General features: G+C 43.2%; 1 protein-coding gene across 2 annotated transcripts in view; it reads right to left on the bottom strand.

Annotated features, from left to right (window-relative positions):
• The window catches only part of LOC105475177 (microtubule associated protein 1B), a 104,044-nt gene that overhangs the window by 16,108 nt on the left and 73,793 nt on the right, over positions 1–14,143 (bottom strand). The window contains exons 1-3 of one of the 2 annotated variants that reach the window (XM_011730212.2): positions 13,811–14,114; positions 9,865–9,947; positions 6,931–7,071 (exon numbers count right to left, since the gene is read on the bottom strand). In XM_011730212.2, the coding sequence (XP_011728514.2) occupies positions 6,931–7,062 (132 nt within the window). In that variant the 5' untranslated portion in view covers positions 7,063–7,071; positions 9,865–9,947; positions 13,811–14,114. Of the gene's footprint in view, positions 1–6,930; positions 7,072–9,864; positions 9,948–13,810; positions 14,115–14,143 lie in introns of those variants that run through there. The other variant, XM_011730211.3, reaches the window with a different exon arrangement.

Raw genomic sequence — 14,143 nt, forward strand, 5'->3', positions numbered from 1 at the left:
CAGTGGTTATGAAACACTTTGAATATTATCCCTAGAGTAAAGGCAAAGATGCCCTTTAAAAAACATTAAACTATATCAAGAGAAAGCTGTCTGAGTCATTTCATCACTAATAAAAATTTTTTCTTTTATTCCACTAGACTTGGCGAAAAAAAAAAAAAAAGGCCTGATTGACACCTCAAAGAAATTCAGATTAACAGGGCACTTGTTGCGGCCTCCTTTTAGAATCTGTATGTAAAAAGGAAAAAACCTTGGTGGGTTTTTCCCCATAGGAGACAAGAAGTTATGGATTGCCTGTTACTGCAAAAAATTACTGGTTTCTAGTATCAGTGCACACTGATTAAAACATGAGGGGGTCACCCAGAAGATTCTCTGCAGATACAAATGCTTTTTTATTAAAGCCATGACATTAAAATGGTTGGATAATTATAAAAGCCAGTGGCCAAACCTGTTCCCCATTTGCTCATATTTAACTCCACAGTGAGCCACTTTGTTCTCTTACTGCTCCCATTCTTTTCAGGGCAAGTTGGGTGTGAGCAGCTGAGATCAAATGTGGCTGAAACATTTTTCAACACATTGTTTAGTACTTCCCAAGGATGTAAACACAGAAAAGCAAATCAGGACCAAAACAGAAATTATGGTTTAATAAAAACACTACTTTCTCTCTCACTCCATATTATGGCCACATATTTCATGGCCTTAGCCTAGCAAATTAGTGATGGAGAACCATGCCATCAACTCCAATCTTCTTTCCGTCTCAGTAAAGCTCACAAATCAGCTCAGAGTTTTGACTGAAAAGGGCTCTGTGTTCTGGATGACAAATGATCAAGGGTTAAAGCCAAGGTTTCATTTGGTCCAGGCATCCCTGAGCCAGCAGGTCTGAACTCTTACTTTCTAGTATTAGATTAGTTTCCTCTGTCTCCTGGCTATCAGCATTCTGAGGCTACTATTATGAATGTTTGTAAGAATAATTTATAGAATCTGAATTTTCCTGTATTTGACTGCAACGTTGCAGTAAAATAGTCATTTCTGTTTTGTTAGCATATTAGTCCTAAGCATAACATTTTATGTAGAGGGTCGCAAAATAACAAAATAATAAAACTTTGTTGTTTTTCTGTGACTTTACAATTTTCTATAAAAAGGATAAGAATCAACTCCATTTTGGGAGCTAAGAAAAGTGAAAAAGCAAATGGTAACCATCTTTGGGTGGAGGGGACAGGCATCTTTGCTCCAATCATTTGCAGGCCAATGCAAACACAGGGCATCGAATATGGCTTCTTGTGCAATAACTAGCAGAGACCCTCATCACAATCATTGTAGCACAATTAAAAGTCTCTAGATCCCAATTTTCATACAGAGCACTTACAAACTCTTCATGTTTTCTAATACATTTTAGGAGGCAAATCTAGGATAACTGCTGAATCTTTAATAGTGAAATTTAAAAATTAAGTTTAGTTCATTTTAATTTTTGAAATTCCACCCTAGCTGAGAGGTGTGGCAGCCAAGAGTATAATCCAGCTGTTAGTAGGGGGCATTCAATCACTAGCTCTTTTTATGTAAAGTATGTAATCACCAGGTTGAAGCAGAAGGTAGAAAGACTTAAGGAATATCTTCCTACTTTTCCTCTTTTCGCCTCTATCCAGAGAATTTCTATGAAATGCAGGAAATGACCCCAAAACAAAACAAGATTGCACAGAATTCTGAGAAGTCAGAGGTCATGAAAGATAGCCAAGAGACACTGGTGAATGAACAACCGTGATGTACAAGGCAAAGCAGAAAAGAAAGCCAGCATTGCTTTGACAGGTTTCTTTCTGGAGATGGAAAATCTGGTCCCTCCAAAGAAGTAGCAGCACACTCTGAATGATGAGACAAGAATGCAGAGACAGGGCTGGACAGAGCCCTCAGTCATAAAACAGACAGATGGAATTGGGCAGAGGGAAGAGGAGGAAGAACAACTCCTACATCCTTGGAACTACACAACAGAATGAAGCCTGTGTTTTCCCCCACAGCCTCTTTCCAGACCTGTGGGCCAACTCCAGAGTAGAGAGTACCTCAAGGGCAAAGACAGGGTCTTAAGAGTGGCCAGCCCAAGGCAGCACCCAATCAAGCTTATTCAATGAATAGATGAGAACCATAAGGAGGATCCAACAATGTTAAGAGTGGGAAGGAAACTTGTGACTAGTTCTTAGACTTGGAAACTGAGGCTTCTTCTGAACAAATTGGGAAATCATCATCATGGTAAATGGTACCTATTATAACCCACTACTCTAAACATATCTGATAGCAGGAAATATATCTTCTGTATCTTTGTATTTTAGTTATCTTTGTTTCCTCAATACATAATCAGGCTCAGGAGATGTTTGTTGATCTGTGTGCCAAACTTGGCCGTTCAACACATGTTGTCTTCTTGGAGTGGGTGCTTCAGATGTAACCACACTGAGTGCTACCCTGGTTCTTGCAAAATTGGATGACAGATGCAACTGGGAGGAATATGCTTTGGGACAAAGATAATCCTTTTTGTGAATTACTTTTTCTGATTAAATGCAGGCATACTGGAAGAGGAAGGAAGATATAATAAATAAACGGTTTTACTGCAGATGATATTAATGAAACAAGATTTGAATTTCTAAACCATGGCCTGCTAACTACATTTCCTTTTTGATTAGGTTACTTGCTTGGCTGATGAGGAAGTACAGTAGACAGTGTATCTCTGGGCTTTAGCAAGACATTTAATAGGATCCCTGAACAGTGTGATAGCAGAATTAGGTGGATTTCCAGCCAGCCATATAACTAGTGCTGCTTAATGTCAACCTGGAGGGAGGTCTATGATGGGCGGCCTCAAGTCTCATTACCTGGCCTGTATTCACTTGGATGAAAATGGTGAAGTCATGCGTATATCTGTGGATTGTATGAAAATGAGAGACAGCAAAATGTGGGATGGCCGAATTAAGGTATTTATAAAAGCTCTTGACATGGGGATGATGGTGGCTAAGTCAACTCTAACAGGATGGCATTTTAAAGGGATAAATGTAAGGTTCAATAAACCAGCAGGGTTAACTACAGGATTGGGAGATGTGGCTTAACAATAATATCCATGGAAAAGACTCAGGGATTTTAGTAGATGGTCAAATGGATTTATCATGAAGCCAAAGAAGCTTAAACTTCAAGGTACCTCATTGGCATGGCCCTGTACTTAATTCTGTATTAATAATTGTTTCATTTTTCTTAAAAAAGAGCCCTTAAATTATATAAATTGTAGAGCCCCTCAAAGCCTGCATCTCTTCCCCATTGAAATTTGATGGTGTATGGTGATGGTCAAAAGTCACTTTTAGACTTCTTTAATAGAAGATTGTACTGAAAACTATAGACATTATCGACTCTCACAATCCTAACATGGTCAAATGACTCCTGAAATAGGGTGTCCAGTCTGAGTCATGACATTTTAGAGAAATTAGACCAACAAGCAAAAACCTGAAATAAGTCTCCCTTACTGGCTCCTTCCTCTTGGCCTCATGACCTCTCAACACTGGACCTGGGCCCCTTTCTCTTCTTAAAATATTTCTCACTCTAGGTCACATCATCTATCTTCTGGGCTTTAAATACCTCTAATATGCTAATGGATTCCAAATTAATACCTCCAGCCCAACTCTGAGTTCCCTGAGCTCTGTTCTCATAAATCCAACTGTCTGATTTCAAGGCACTAAAACATGACCAGGATTAAACTCCTGAATTCCCCCCATACCCATCCCATCTCCTCTCCTTTTTATTTTTTTAATGTTTTAAGTATAGTTGGGTTTTTTATTTTTTTAAGAGACAGAATCTTGCTCTGTTGCCCAGGCTAGAGTGCAGTGCAGATTATAGCTCAGTGCAGCCTAGAACTCCTGGCCTTGCGTGATCCTCCCACTTTGGCCTCCCAAAGTACTGGGATTACAGGCATGGGCCACAGCACCTGGCCTTTGCCTCCCTTTCTTGACAGAGGAACACATTTGAAGGACAGCGAGCAGGGTTTTGAAGAACTGTGGGTAAAAATTGAAGATGATTAATCTAAAAGGGAAAAAATTGGCAGTGTTGGTGAAGGGTATCTAAGACACTGTAGGTGGGAAAGGGATCACATCACTTCCTTGAAGATACAATGAGACAAATAAGGAAAAACTTTCCAACAGAGAGACTGAAAAATGCCCCCAGGAGATGATGATTTCACCATCCCTGGATTTCAGGGAGGAGTGGGGTCAGCCAGACAATAGCACTGTCTGTTAGTTCTGGTTTTGTTAGTTGATCTCCGGTGATTGAGACTCCAAAACCCTGAAGCTCAATGTGTACTGATAGTTCTATTTTTTCAGTCTATTTATTTTTAGCTGTTCTTATATTTTTTAAAAAGTATCATTTTTGTTTGTCCCAAATTGTGGTTTTGGTTTCCCTGGAGTTAACTAGTATGTTTCAAGGACTGGATAAAAGGAACAGGGCTGGACACCAAGTGGTCTTCAAGGTCTGTTTGTTATTCAGTTACTCAACCCTTTTTCCAAGGCAACAATGGGCAATCCTAGCTCCAAAAGGCTGATAACCACTGGTCCAGTCCAGTGATTTTCAATTCACTTTAGCTGTGGCATCCTTTCTTCAAAGTCCACAATGTAAAATAGATAAAGGCTGAGTTACTTTCATTGGGGCAGGAGGAAGAGTGAATTTGACCCAATGTCCCTTGCCTTCCCCCACCACACTGACACCATTGATCTAGTCTGTTAGGAAAAATCCTAGAGATCCTTTTCATTATGTATTAACTATTGCTTTTTCAAAAGTACCAGCATGGGGGTTTGTGGGTGGCGGAAGAGAACATGACATGATACCTGAGTATAATCAAAATGTGTGTCCTCCAGAACCTACCCCAATAATTATAAACCCTGGGGAATCTGCCCTTCCATGGAACTCGAGTTCTTCACTTAGGGCAATTTTCTTTTTCTGTAGTTAGTGGCAAAATCTGACACATGCACAGCCCATGGTGCTAAAATTTGCTTCCATAATCTAGTAAAAATGAATAAGCAGCAATCTTCATAACAACCTTATTTAAAGAAGGGGAAGGGGAGATATTATCTGAGATGCAAATATGCCAAATTGTGTTACTTCCTTATTGAAAATCTTGGCAATGACAAACACTTTTCTTTACATATTTCCTTTGCTTGGTTTTTCAGCAAAAAAAGACAAACCAATCACTTGGGTAGAAACCAACCACTAGAAAATAACTACAGAAATGCACAGGAATGTGGAAAGTGCCCATGTGCATGCAAATGAGCTACAAGCCTGCCACTTAACTGCTCACCATGTCATTGGGCCCCTTCCAGCCTTCTGCAGCTTTCTCTCTTCCCTGAGGCAAGATGCTAATAATGTGTGTGATCCCACAGCTACTAGACAAATGCCCACCTACCTGCCTCTGGGTACAACATGCACATGGGGACATAATCTTGCAAAAGATTCTGACATTATAGTGATCAAACAACAACTTCAGGACAGTAGGCAGAGTGAGAATTGTAGCCCTAGCTTTGGAATTTCAATGCAATCGAACAGTGGCTTACTAGGCCTTTACTACGTGCAGGTGCAATGGATACCGAGACAAATGAGGCAAGACGCATGAACTCTAGTGGCCTTGGAGGAAGACAGGGCCAAAGCTTGCATTTTGAAGTGGTAAAGATGAACCAACTGGGAGTGAGCTCTGAAGCCTCTCAGAAAGGAGCTGCCTGCCTGGGGGATCCCGTCCTGGCGTGTGTTTCAAGATGCAGATGATGCCACACCTTCTGAAAGCTGGGGCTTCAAAAATGTTCCTTTTCACAGTTTTGCATTCTCCCCTCCCCAGTGGCTGGAGAGTGAACAGTATTATGCCATCTGATCAGTGTTTTTAAAGAAGCTTCCAGGTGACCCAGATGAAGTTGGGCAGTGTGCTTACAGTTCTTGCCAGTGATGAAAAGTACAAACAGAGCTCTCTCTGAACCACAGGGCCAAGGAAGATTAAGTGCAGAAGGACACGTGGCCCTTCGCAGTACACATGAGATGGACAAGCCGCCATCTCAGGAAGACAGTTTTAAACAGACTTGGTAACTCTTCTTATCAGAACATCCCTCAGTCCCTCCATGTAGAAATCTGCTATCGGCCACAGGCAGGCCCCAACCTACTATGGGGATTGGTCTGAATTGTTTCTGTAACTGCTATAAATATATAACCTAGATAAACAAGGTGCATTACTTTGGAAAGTTTCCTGGCCAGGATAAATTCCCAAGCAGAAATAAGCACATCAAAATCTTTGATCTCATTTGACCAAATACTGCTAACTTCACACAGTTTTCAACACTTCACATGTGTCATCTTTGAATAAGATACGCATTAGAAATACGAATGACCCAGCTTCAGTCCAGCTACTTTAGCCATGTTTTTTTTGGGTCACAGACGTGCCCCATTTTCCTACGTGCCTCCTTTTGTAGAGCCCTCTCTCTTTTGTGGGCTGTTCAAACAGCCCAAGTTCAAACATTGGGACCAGGCATTAAAGTAAGAAAAATCTGAAATAATTAGGCCTGGAAAAGGTGGTGCCAAAAGCCCAGGATATCTTTGGAGTATTATTTCAGAAAACAGGAAACATAGGTTTTCTTTTGGGCTCTGACATTTCAAGTTTCTCCATCATTTTGACCATCTGTAAAGTGTTGACTGTTTCAATCCTTCCCATCTATATCTCAGGCACATTAAGAATTATTCCAATTAATTGTAAATGAGTGCTCTAAATTATTTTGGCAATGAGCCACAAAAATAAAGTATTTTAGAGCATGCAGTTTTGCTTATTTCAGGAGAGCTGTGAATTTCCCTTCCCTTCTTCTTCTGTCTCCCCCAGTGCTCTCAAAGAGGAACCGAAGGCAACCAAGCCACCAGAAACACAGATATTCTCAGACATGAACCTACCTCTTGGTCGGTGAAAATCTCTATGAAGTTCTGGAAGGAGAAAGAGCCGGACTGGAGAATGAGCTCTCCGGTGTTTTCAAAGCACTGCCCGGTCAGCACGAGCAGTTTGTGTCGGGCAGCATCAGTGATCATTAAACGCACCTGCAATAAAGCACAGACCGTAGGCCCTGAGTCGCGGGCAGTGCTGCCGTCCCACCGCCAGGACAGGGCTAGCCTTCGGGGCCATGGGAGTTTATTACCAGCAAAAAGCATTCATTCCCCAAAGGTCTAATTTCTCCTGGAGGCCAGAAGAGCACTGGAGGGTTGAATGGATCCCTGGCTGTAGGATCATCCACAAAGCCAATAAGCATAGTTATCAGTTTGCCCATGAATGCCATTTTCAAAGTTTCTCTACAACCAAGAAAGTAGCAATAGTTGACTTTCTCCCCCTAGCTTCCTCCTCTTTTTCAAAGCAGCCTTCACAGCTGGTAATCATTCGTTCCACAGCTGTTAGAAATGTCTGCTAGCAGCACGTGGTCTGCGAAACCAGGGAAGACTTGGAACTATCTCACAGGCTGAATCACCATGTATAGTCCAGGTTCCCCAGTGGCCTCCTCAGGAAGCACGGGCTTCCAAACTAGGGTCCCAAACCAACCCCTCCCATACGGCATCTCTTCCCTTCCAAGGCGTGCAGCAAGCACACAGCTCCAAGTGCAGTTTCCAACGGCATCAGTAAGGTGCTTGTCATTGAATAGAAAGAAAAGGCTGCCCCTATGTAGCAGTCTTTGAGAGAATTGCAAATGGTTTGCGCTGAAGAACTCTGTGAACTTTTAAGTGGCAGGAAGCCAGCCATCCTTCAGCAAACACCACTCCAAAGCACCAAGGTATCTATTCTGAGCCCAGTTCATGAATGTTCAGCACATACTACTTGCCAGGCATCATGTTAGGCACTGAGGGGAGGATACAAAAGTAAACAGACCATGACCCCTTACCCAAGAACCCCACAGTCTAATCATGGAAAAAACACATGTACCTAAGTAATTGTTTCAGCCCCATCTGCTCCACAGGCAAGCCTGGATTCCTTTTATAAAATTCCATATTTTTCCTTTCTCACAACTCTTCTGGGCAGTTTGCCTGGACATATATTAATCCTCCAGCTTATTATTTTTTTTTTTTTTTCCTTTTGAGACAGGGTCTCAATCTGTTGCTCAGGCTGGAGTGCAGTGGTGCCATCTCGGCTCACTGCAACCTCCGCCTCCTGGGTTCAAGCAATCCTCCCATCTCAGCCTCCTGAGTAGCTGGGACCATGGGCATGCAACACCATGCCCGGCTAATTTTTTGTATTTTTGGTAGAGATGGGGTTTCACCACGTTGCACAGGCTGTAATTCTCCAGCTTTTTTCAAGTTGTAATTACTTCCTGACTCTGTTAGAACAGAGATTGCTATCCCATCACTTTCCTCAGCTTTGCACCTTCATGCATTGTCAGAGGCCCTGCTGATCTAAAGCAGGCAGAAGTAAGTCAGAACAGGTGACATCATGACAGTCAAAAAGTGGCAGCAACTCAAGTGTCCATCAACTGAGGAATGGATGCACAGATGTGGGCTATCCATACACTGGCACTGTTCAGCCCCGAAAATGAATGCAGTCCTGACACATGCTACGACATGGATGAACCCTGAAATTGTTAGGCTAAAATAAGCCAGACACACAAGGCCACATAGTATATGATTATATTTATATGAAATGTCCAGAACTGGCAAATCAGGACAGGCAGGTTCGCGGTTGTCAGCACTGGGGAAGAATGGAGAGTGACTGCCGATGAGCTCAGGGCTTTGGGGGCATGAAAGACACGTTCTGGAATTAGATAGGGGTGATGGTTGCAAAACTTTGTAAATACACTAAAGACCACCGAATTACATACTTTAAAGGGATAGATTTTATGGTCCTTGAATTATATCTCCACTTACAAAAACAGGATACAGTCACAGAGATGCTCAAAGTGTGGGTAGAAGGGACACTGCAAATAATGGAGGCTCCCAGGGACTTTGGCTACTTTAATGTCCAAGAAGCAACTCAATCTCAAAAGTGCTCAACTGTAATAAAGGAAGTGGAAAGTGGAGTGACAGCAGCTCCTCTGGCCTGGGTGACCAGGGACTCTTGGCTTCAACCAAGTTCTTATGTCACACTGGGCTCCGAAATACCCAGTTACTCTTCATAGCAACAGTTTCATACAGTGGTAATAGTAACAATCACAGCTAATATTTACATTTCAGTCATTATGTGCCATGCTCTGTTCTAAGCACTTGGTACTTCTAAGCACAACATTAAATATGAACATTAAATGTAGAAACTATTATGACCTCCATTTTACAGAGGTGCAAACTGAGACAAAGACAGTAAATAGCTTGCTTGAGGCTCCCAGCTAGTAAGAGGCAGATGTGGGATTATGAACCCAGGTGGCCTGGCGCCAGCCCATGCTTCTGACCACTATGCTAGGCTGCCTTTCCACAGCGATAGGAGTGTGCAGGAAGGCTCTGAATGGGGCTTGCACTGGGTTGCCATTCTTGAGATGCCATTGTTCTCCAGGCTTGTCCTGTATGTTCCAGCCTGAGGGCTTGTGTCTATTTCCCCTAATACATCCCTATCAGACTCCATCCCAGCAGCACTCCCCACCACCCCCCTCATAAACACCCCAAATTCATACTGCCTTGCCTGGACAAAATCTTACAGTTCCAGCTACTATCTTCCACTTTGTCCTTATCAGGAGGAGCAGTCTGGGTGGTACCGATGCAGAGAACCAACCACTTAGTGGGGGGTTAAGAAAGACCTCTTAACCCAGAACTTCTCTCTGTTGTGACCCTCTCCTGCCCCCATTTGCCCAGCCCTTCTAATCCACTGGGTCCCTAGCCAGTGTGTGGGGCCTGGCCCCAGATTCTACAGAGCTGAATGCTTACCTCAGTGCTGACTGCTTCATCAGAAGGGTTGATCAGGACCACTGTTTCTAAAACGTCACTTCGGTGATGAAGGATCTTTTGTCCTGCAGGCACAAAAACACACACAAAAGGGAGACCTTTAGCTTTTCCAGATAAAAACTGCCCTGCTGCTCCTGGGACAGCACAGGAATTTCTGCCTCCGATGTAGTGCACAGCTCCGAGATTCTCTACATCATTTTGGGAAACATAATTGGTACTATTAAAAAAGAGGGTGCAGCCACGAGCAGGTTCCTCCCCGAGCTGGGTTTGTGTGGTCGGGGGCTCCTCCTGCTCTTACACTCTCCAGTTTTCAGGGTCGGTCTAGGCAGCCTCCTTGCGGTAATGGCGGTTTTCATCTGAGACAAGGGTGGGTGCCAGGAAAACTCAATGGGGCTCTTGACATTTCCTTTCTCATGGTAATTGGGGATGTTTCTCCGTATCAGCCTTTCTTCTGGTGAGAACTGCACTGAGATTAATTAGGAGCCTTATTGTGAAATGAATGACATCCAGAAACTCCGGCTAACAATTAGCCCAACAATCAGAATGGCTGTCTGAGGCAGGCTTACAGTCTGTTGGAGTATTCATTAATTAATTCACTTGCTCATAGGAAACTGGAGACACTGTAAGCAAATGAAAAGTGGAGAACAACCCTCCCACGAAACAGGGTGGCCAAACTGCCCCCTAAAACTATGGACGGAGAACAATAAAGCAAGGTGTTGGGTGTGATGACCGCCTGTCTAAGGAAGGCTGAAACCCTGCAGGGCTGTGGCTCCACATTCCTGACTTCCCCCCACTCACAGGTCCTAGGGTCATTCCAAACTAGCCCTCCAGCCAAAGGGGACGGAGACCCGTGCACGACCTTCTACGAAGACTTCCCCTCCCCGGACAATAGGATGAAATGATCAGGCGGATGTACGGCCAGAGTTGGTGATACATGCTTGGGCAGCTGCTAAGGACAGGGAAGTGGGTGTTCTCTCTGAAATGTGGGAGGGAGACGCATGGTTGGGAGGGTAGGCACAAACATGTCTGCCGCTTGGAAGTACAATGACGCTCAGGCAGCAGGAGGAAATGGAATAGAATCGGAGGGAGGCAGACACCAGAGGAGAGAAATACAAGAGGAAAGAATGACCAAAAGCAACTGTTCTCTAGAAAAATAGTTCGGCAGTTCTTCAAAAAGCTAAAATAGAATGACTGTATGACCCAGCAATCCTACTTCCAGGTGGAATTGAAAGCAGGAACCTGAACAGATGCTTGTATGCCAATGTTAATTGTAGCATTATTCACAATGGTAAGACAGCCCAAATGTCCATCTATGGATGATTGGGTAAAATGTGGTATATCAGTACAATGGAAGATTATTCAAACACAAGATGAATGAAGTTCTGATAATGCCAAAACATGGATAAACCTAGGAAACAGTCTGCTAAATGAAATAAGCCAGATACAAAAGGATAAATATAGTGATTCCAATTATATGAAATCTCTAGAACAGGCAACTGTTCTAGAGTAGTTAGAAGAGTAGTTAGAAGGCAACTGTTCTAGAGTAGTTAGAGAGTAGTTAGAAGGTACCAGGGACTAAGAGAAGGAGAATGGGGAGTTATTGTTGAGTGGGTACAGTTTCTGTTTGGAGTGATGAAAATGTTTTTAAAATAGAGGTGATGAAGGCTGGACGCAGTAGCTTTTGCCTATAATACCAGCACTTTGGGAGTCCGAGGCAGGTGGATTGCTTGAACCCAGGAGTTCAAAACTAGCCTGGGCAACAAAGTTGAGACCCCATGTCTACAAAAAAAAAAAAAGGCCAGGTGCGGTGGCCCATGCCTATAATCCCAGCGCTTGGGGAGGCCGAGGCAGGCGGATCACGAGGTCAGGAGTTCGAGACCAGTCTGGCCAACATAGTGAAACCCCGTCTCTACTAAAAATACAAAAAATTAGCTGGCTGTGATGATGTGTGCCTGTAATTCCAGCTACTTGGGGGCCTGAGGCAAGAGGAGAATCATGTGAACCCAGGAGGCAGAGGTTGCAGTGAGCCGAGATTGCACTATTGCACTCCAGTCCCGGCAACAGTGTCAGACTCCATCTCAAAAAAAAAAAAAAAAAAAAAAAAAGCTGGGTGTGGTGGCACACACCTGTGGTCCCAGCTACGTGGGAGGCTGAGGCAGGAGAATCAACTGAGCCCAGAAGGTCAAGGCTGCAGTGAGCCAAGAATATGCCATTGCACCCCAGCCTGGGTAACAGAGCAGGACTCTCTCAAAAAACTGATAAAATATAAAAAGAGGGGATGGTTGTACAACCTTGTGAATGTAATTAATGACACCAAATTATACATTTTAAAATAGTTAAAATGGCAAATTTTATATTTTATATATATTTTATCATGACTTAAAAATTAATAATATACCAAAAAACATTCACTAGTACACTATAAATGGGTAAATTGTATGGTATGCAAACTAGATCTCAATAAAGCAATTAGAAAATAAAAAACGTAAAGCAGTCCAGGATACACTGATTCTTTTTCCTTTATATCAAGAAGGACCAGAAGTACTACAGAAACAGCAACATGTTGAAATAGTCACCACCAACCACCATCACTGTTACCAAGCCCATTCTCCCCCACCATCTTACTTTCCCTAACAGCTAACATTTACCAATAAACCCCACATCACAGATAGAAGCCTAAACAGAACAATCATGGTGTCAGGCACTGTTCTAAGACACACATGGCTTCATTTAATCCTCAGAAGAGCTCTGCGACATAGGTACTGTGATTATCCCCCTTTACTGTCAAGAGCAATGAGTCTACAGAAGAGAATTAACCTGCCCAAAGTCACACAACTAGTAAGTGGTCGAGCCAGGACTTGGAGCCAGGTCACCTGGATCTAGAGTCCTTCTGCTTCGCTGCCCTATGGGTTTGGTTACTGGACGAAAATTTGTTAAAATAGACAAGGCACAGACACCAAATGCCAAAAGACAGTTAGGGAAAGGTTCAAAGAAATAAAATCAGAGATGAGCTTACAAAAGCAGGAAGGCAGAAAATATTAGGAGAAGAATATTGGCCAAAAAAAAGCAAAGGTGGCAGAATATCCCACATAAAAGAAGTTAAAATTAAGAGAAAATGTGTGATGTCTTACTCCAAAAGCCTAAAAATAAACTCCAAAACAGAACAAAGTCCCACAGTTTGAGCAGACAAAGAACTGAGGCTTAAGAAGAATAAACCACAGGAAAGAAAGTTAATTCATTATGAATGCTAAATACTGTAATTTATTGGACATTGCTTTTTGGCGTTTTGGTTGTTTTTGGTTTTGACAACCATGTACATTTAAAGCTAAAGCAAAAGAAAATCAACTTAAATAAGCAAAGGATAAAATGAAAATTGGCAAGACACATGAAACTATCCTCTTTCTAGGTCTTTCCATCAGTGGTCTTCTTGAAACAAAGGTTTCAAGAGCTTCAAAGGCACTAGGTTGAGATGAAATTAAGCAAAAGCTTAAGACCAAGGAGAAGGAATATCATTTCTTTGGTCACAATTTTGTTGTGGGCACCCAGAGCATCAGGCAGTGCAATGTCCAAATATGACTGTCATCATGTCTGTATTCTGCAGGAATCCATACAAGTAGACTTGAACAAGGTACATAAAGTGGCTCCCTCCGCAAGTGATGGTAATGAAATCAGAGCCTCTTTCTTTCTGAAGTGATCCTACACAATGCCCTCAGCCTCGCCAACCGCACCCTTCAACACCCACGTCCAGGTGACAGCAGCCTGCACAGTCCACCTGCCTCCACATCACGCTCTTCCCCAAACACACAGTGAGCTCGCCTGCTGCCGAGGTGGCCCCTGGCAGGAGGCTTCTTACCATCCACCAGCAGTCCCTTTCTTTGGCTTCATCACTTGCAAACAAAACAAATGCCACGTGACAGCTGCCATTTACCTCCACTCCTTCCAAGTCAATCTTCAGACCAGTTTGCCCAGGAATTCAACTAACGATGTTCTCTTTTGTCCATCTTTGGAAATATCGAGAGGAATGGCACAGACATGCACCAAGATGCCATGGCTGCTCCTTCAACAAAAGCCTTTTTATAGGATCGGATTTGAATGAAGGAGGGGATTTAAAGGGAGAGAGAGAAGCTTCTAGCTCTTGTCACAGCCAGACTGTTGGCCAGATTCTTTCCTGGGACGATGTAAAGTGGGGCCGGGCCACCCCAGCATCTGGTCAAGCCTGGCAGAGGGGCCCTGACGTGCCCCCACCCCTGGCATCCCCGTG

Source organism: Macaca nemestrina, chromosome 6 (assembly GCF_043159975.1).
Source record: "Macaca nemestrina isolate mMacNem1 chromosome 6, mMacNem.hap1, whole genome shotgun sequence".
NCBI lineage: Eukaryota > Metazoa > Chordata > Mammalia > Primates > Cercopithecidae > Macaca > Macaca nemestrina.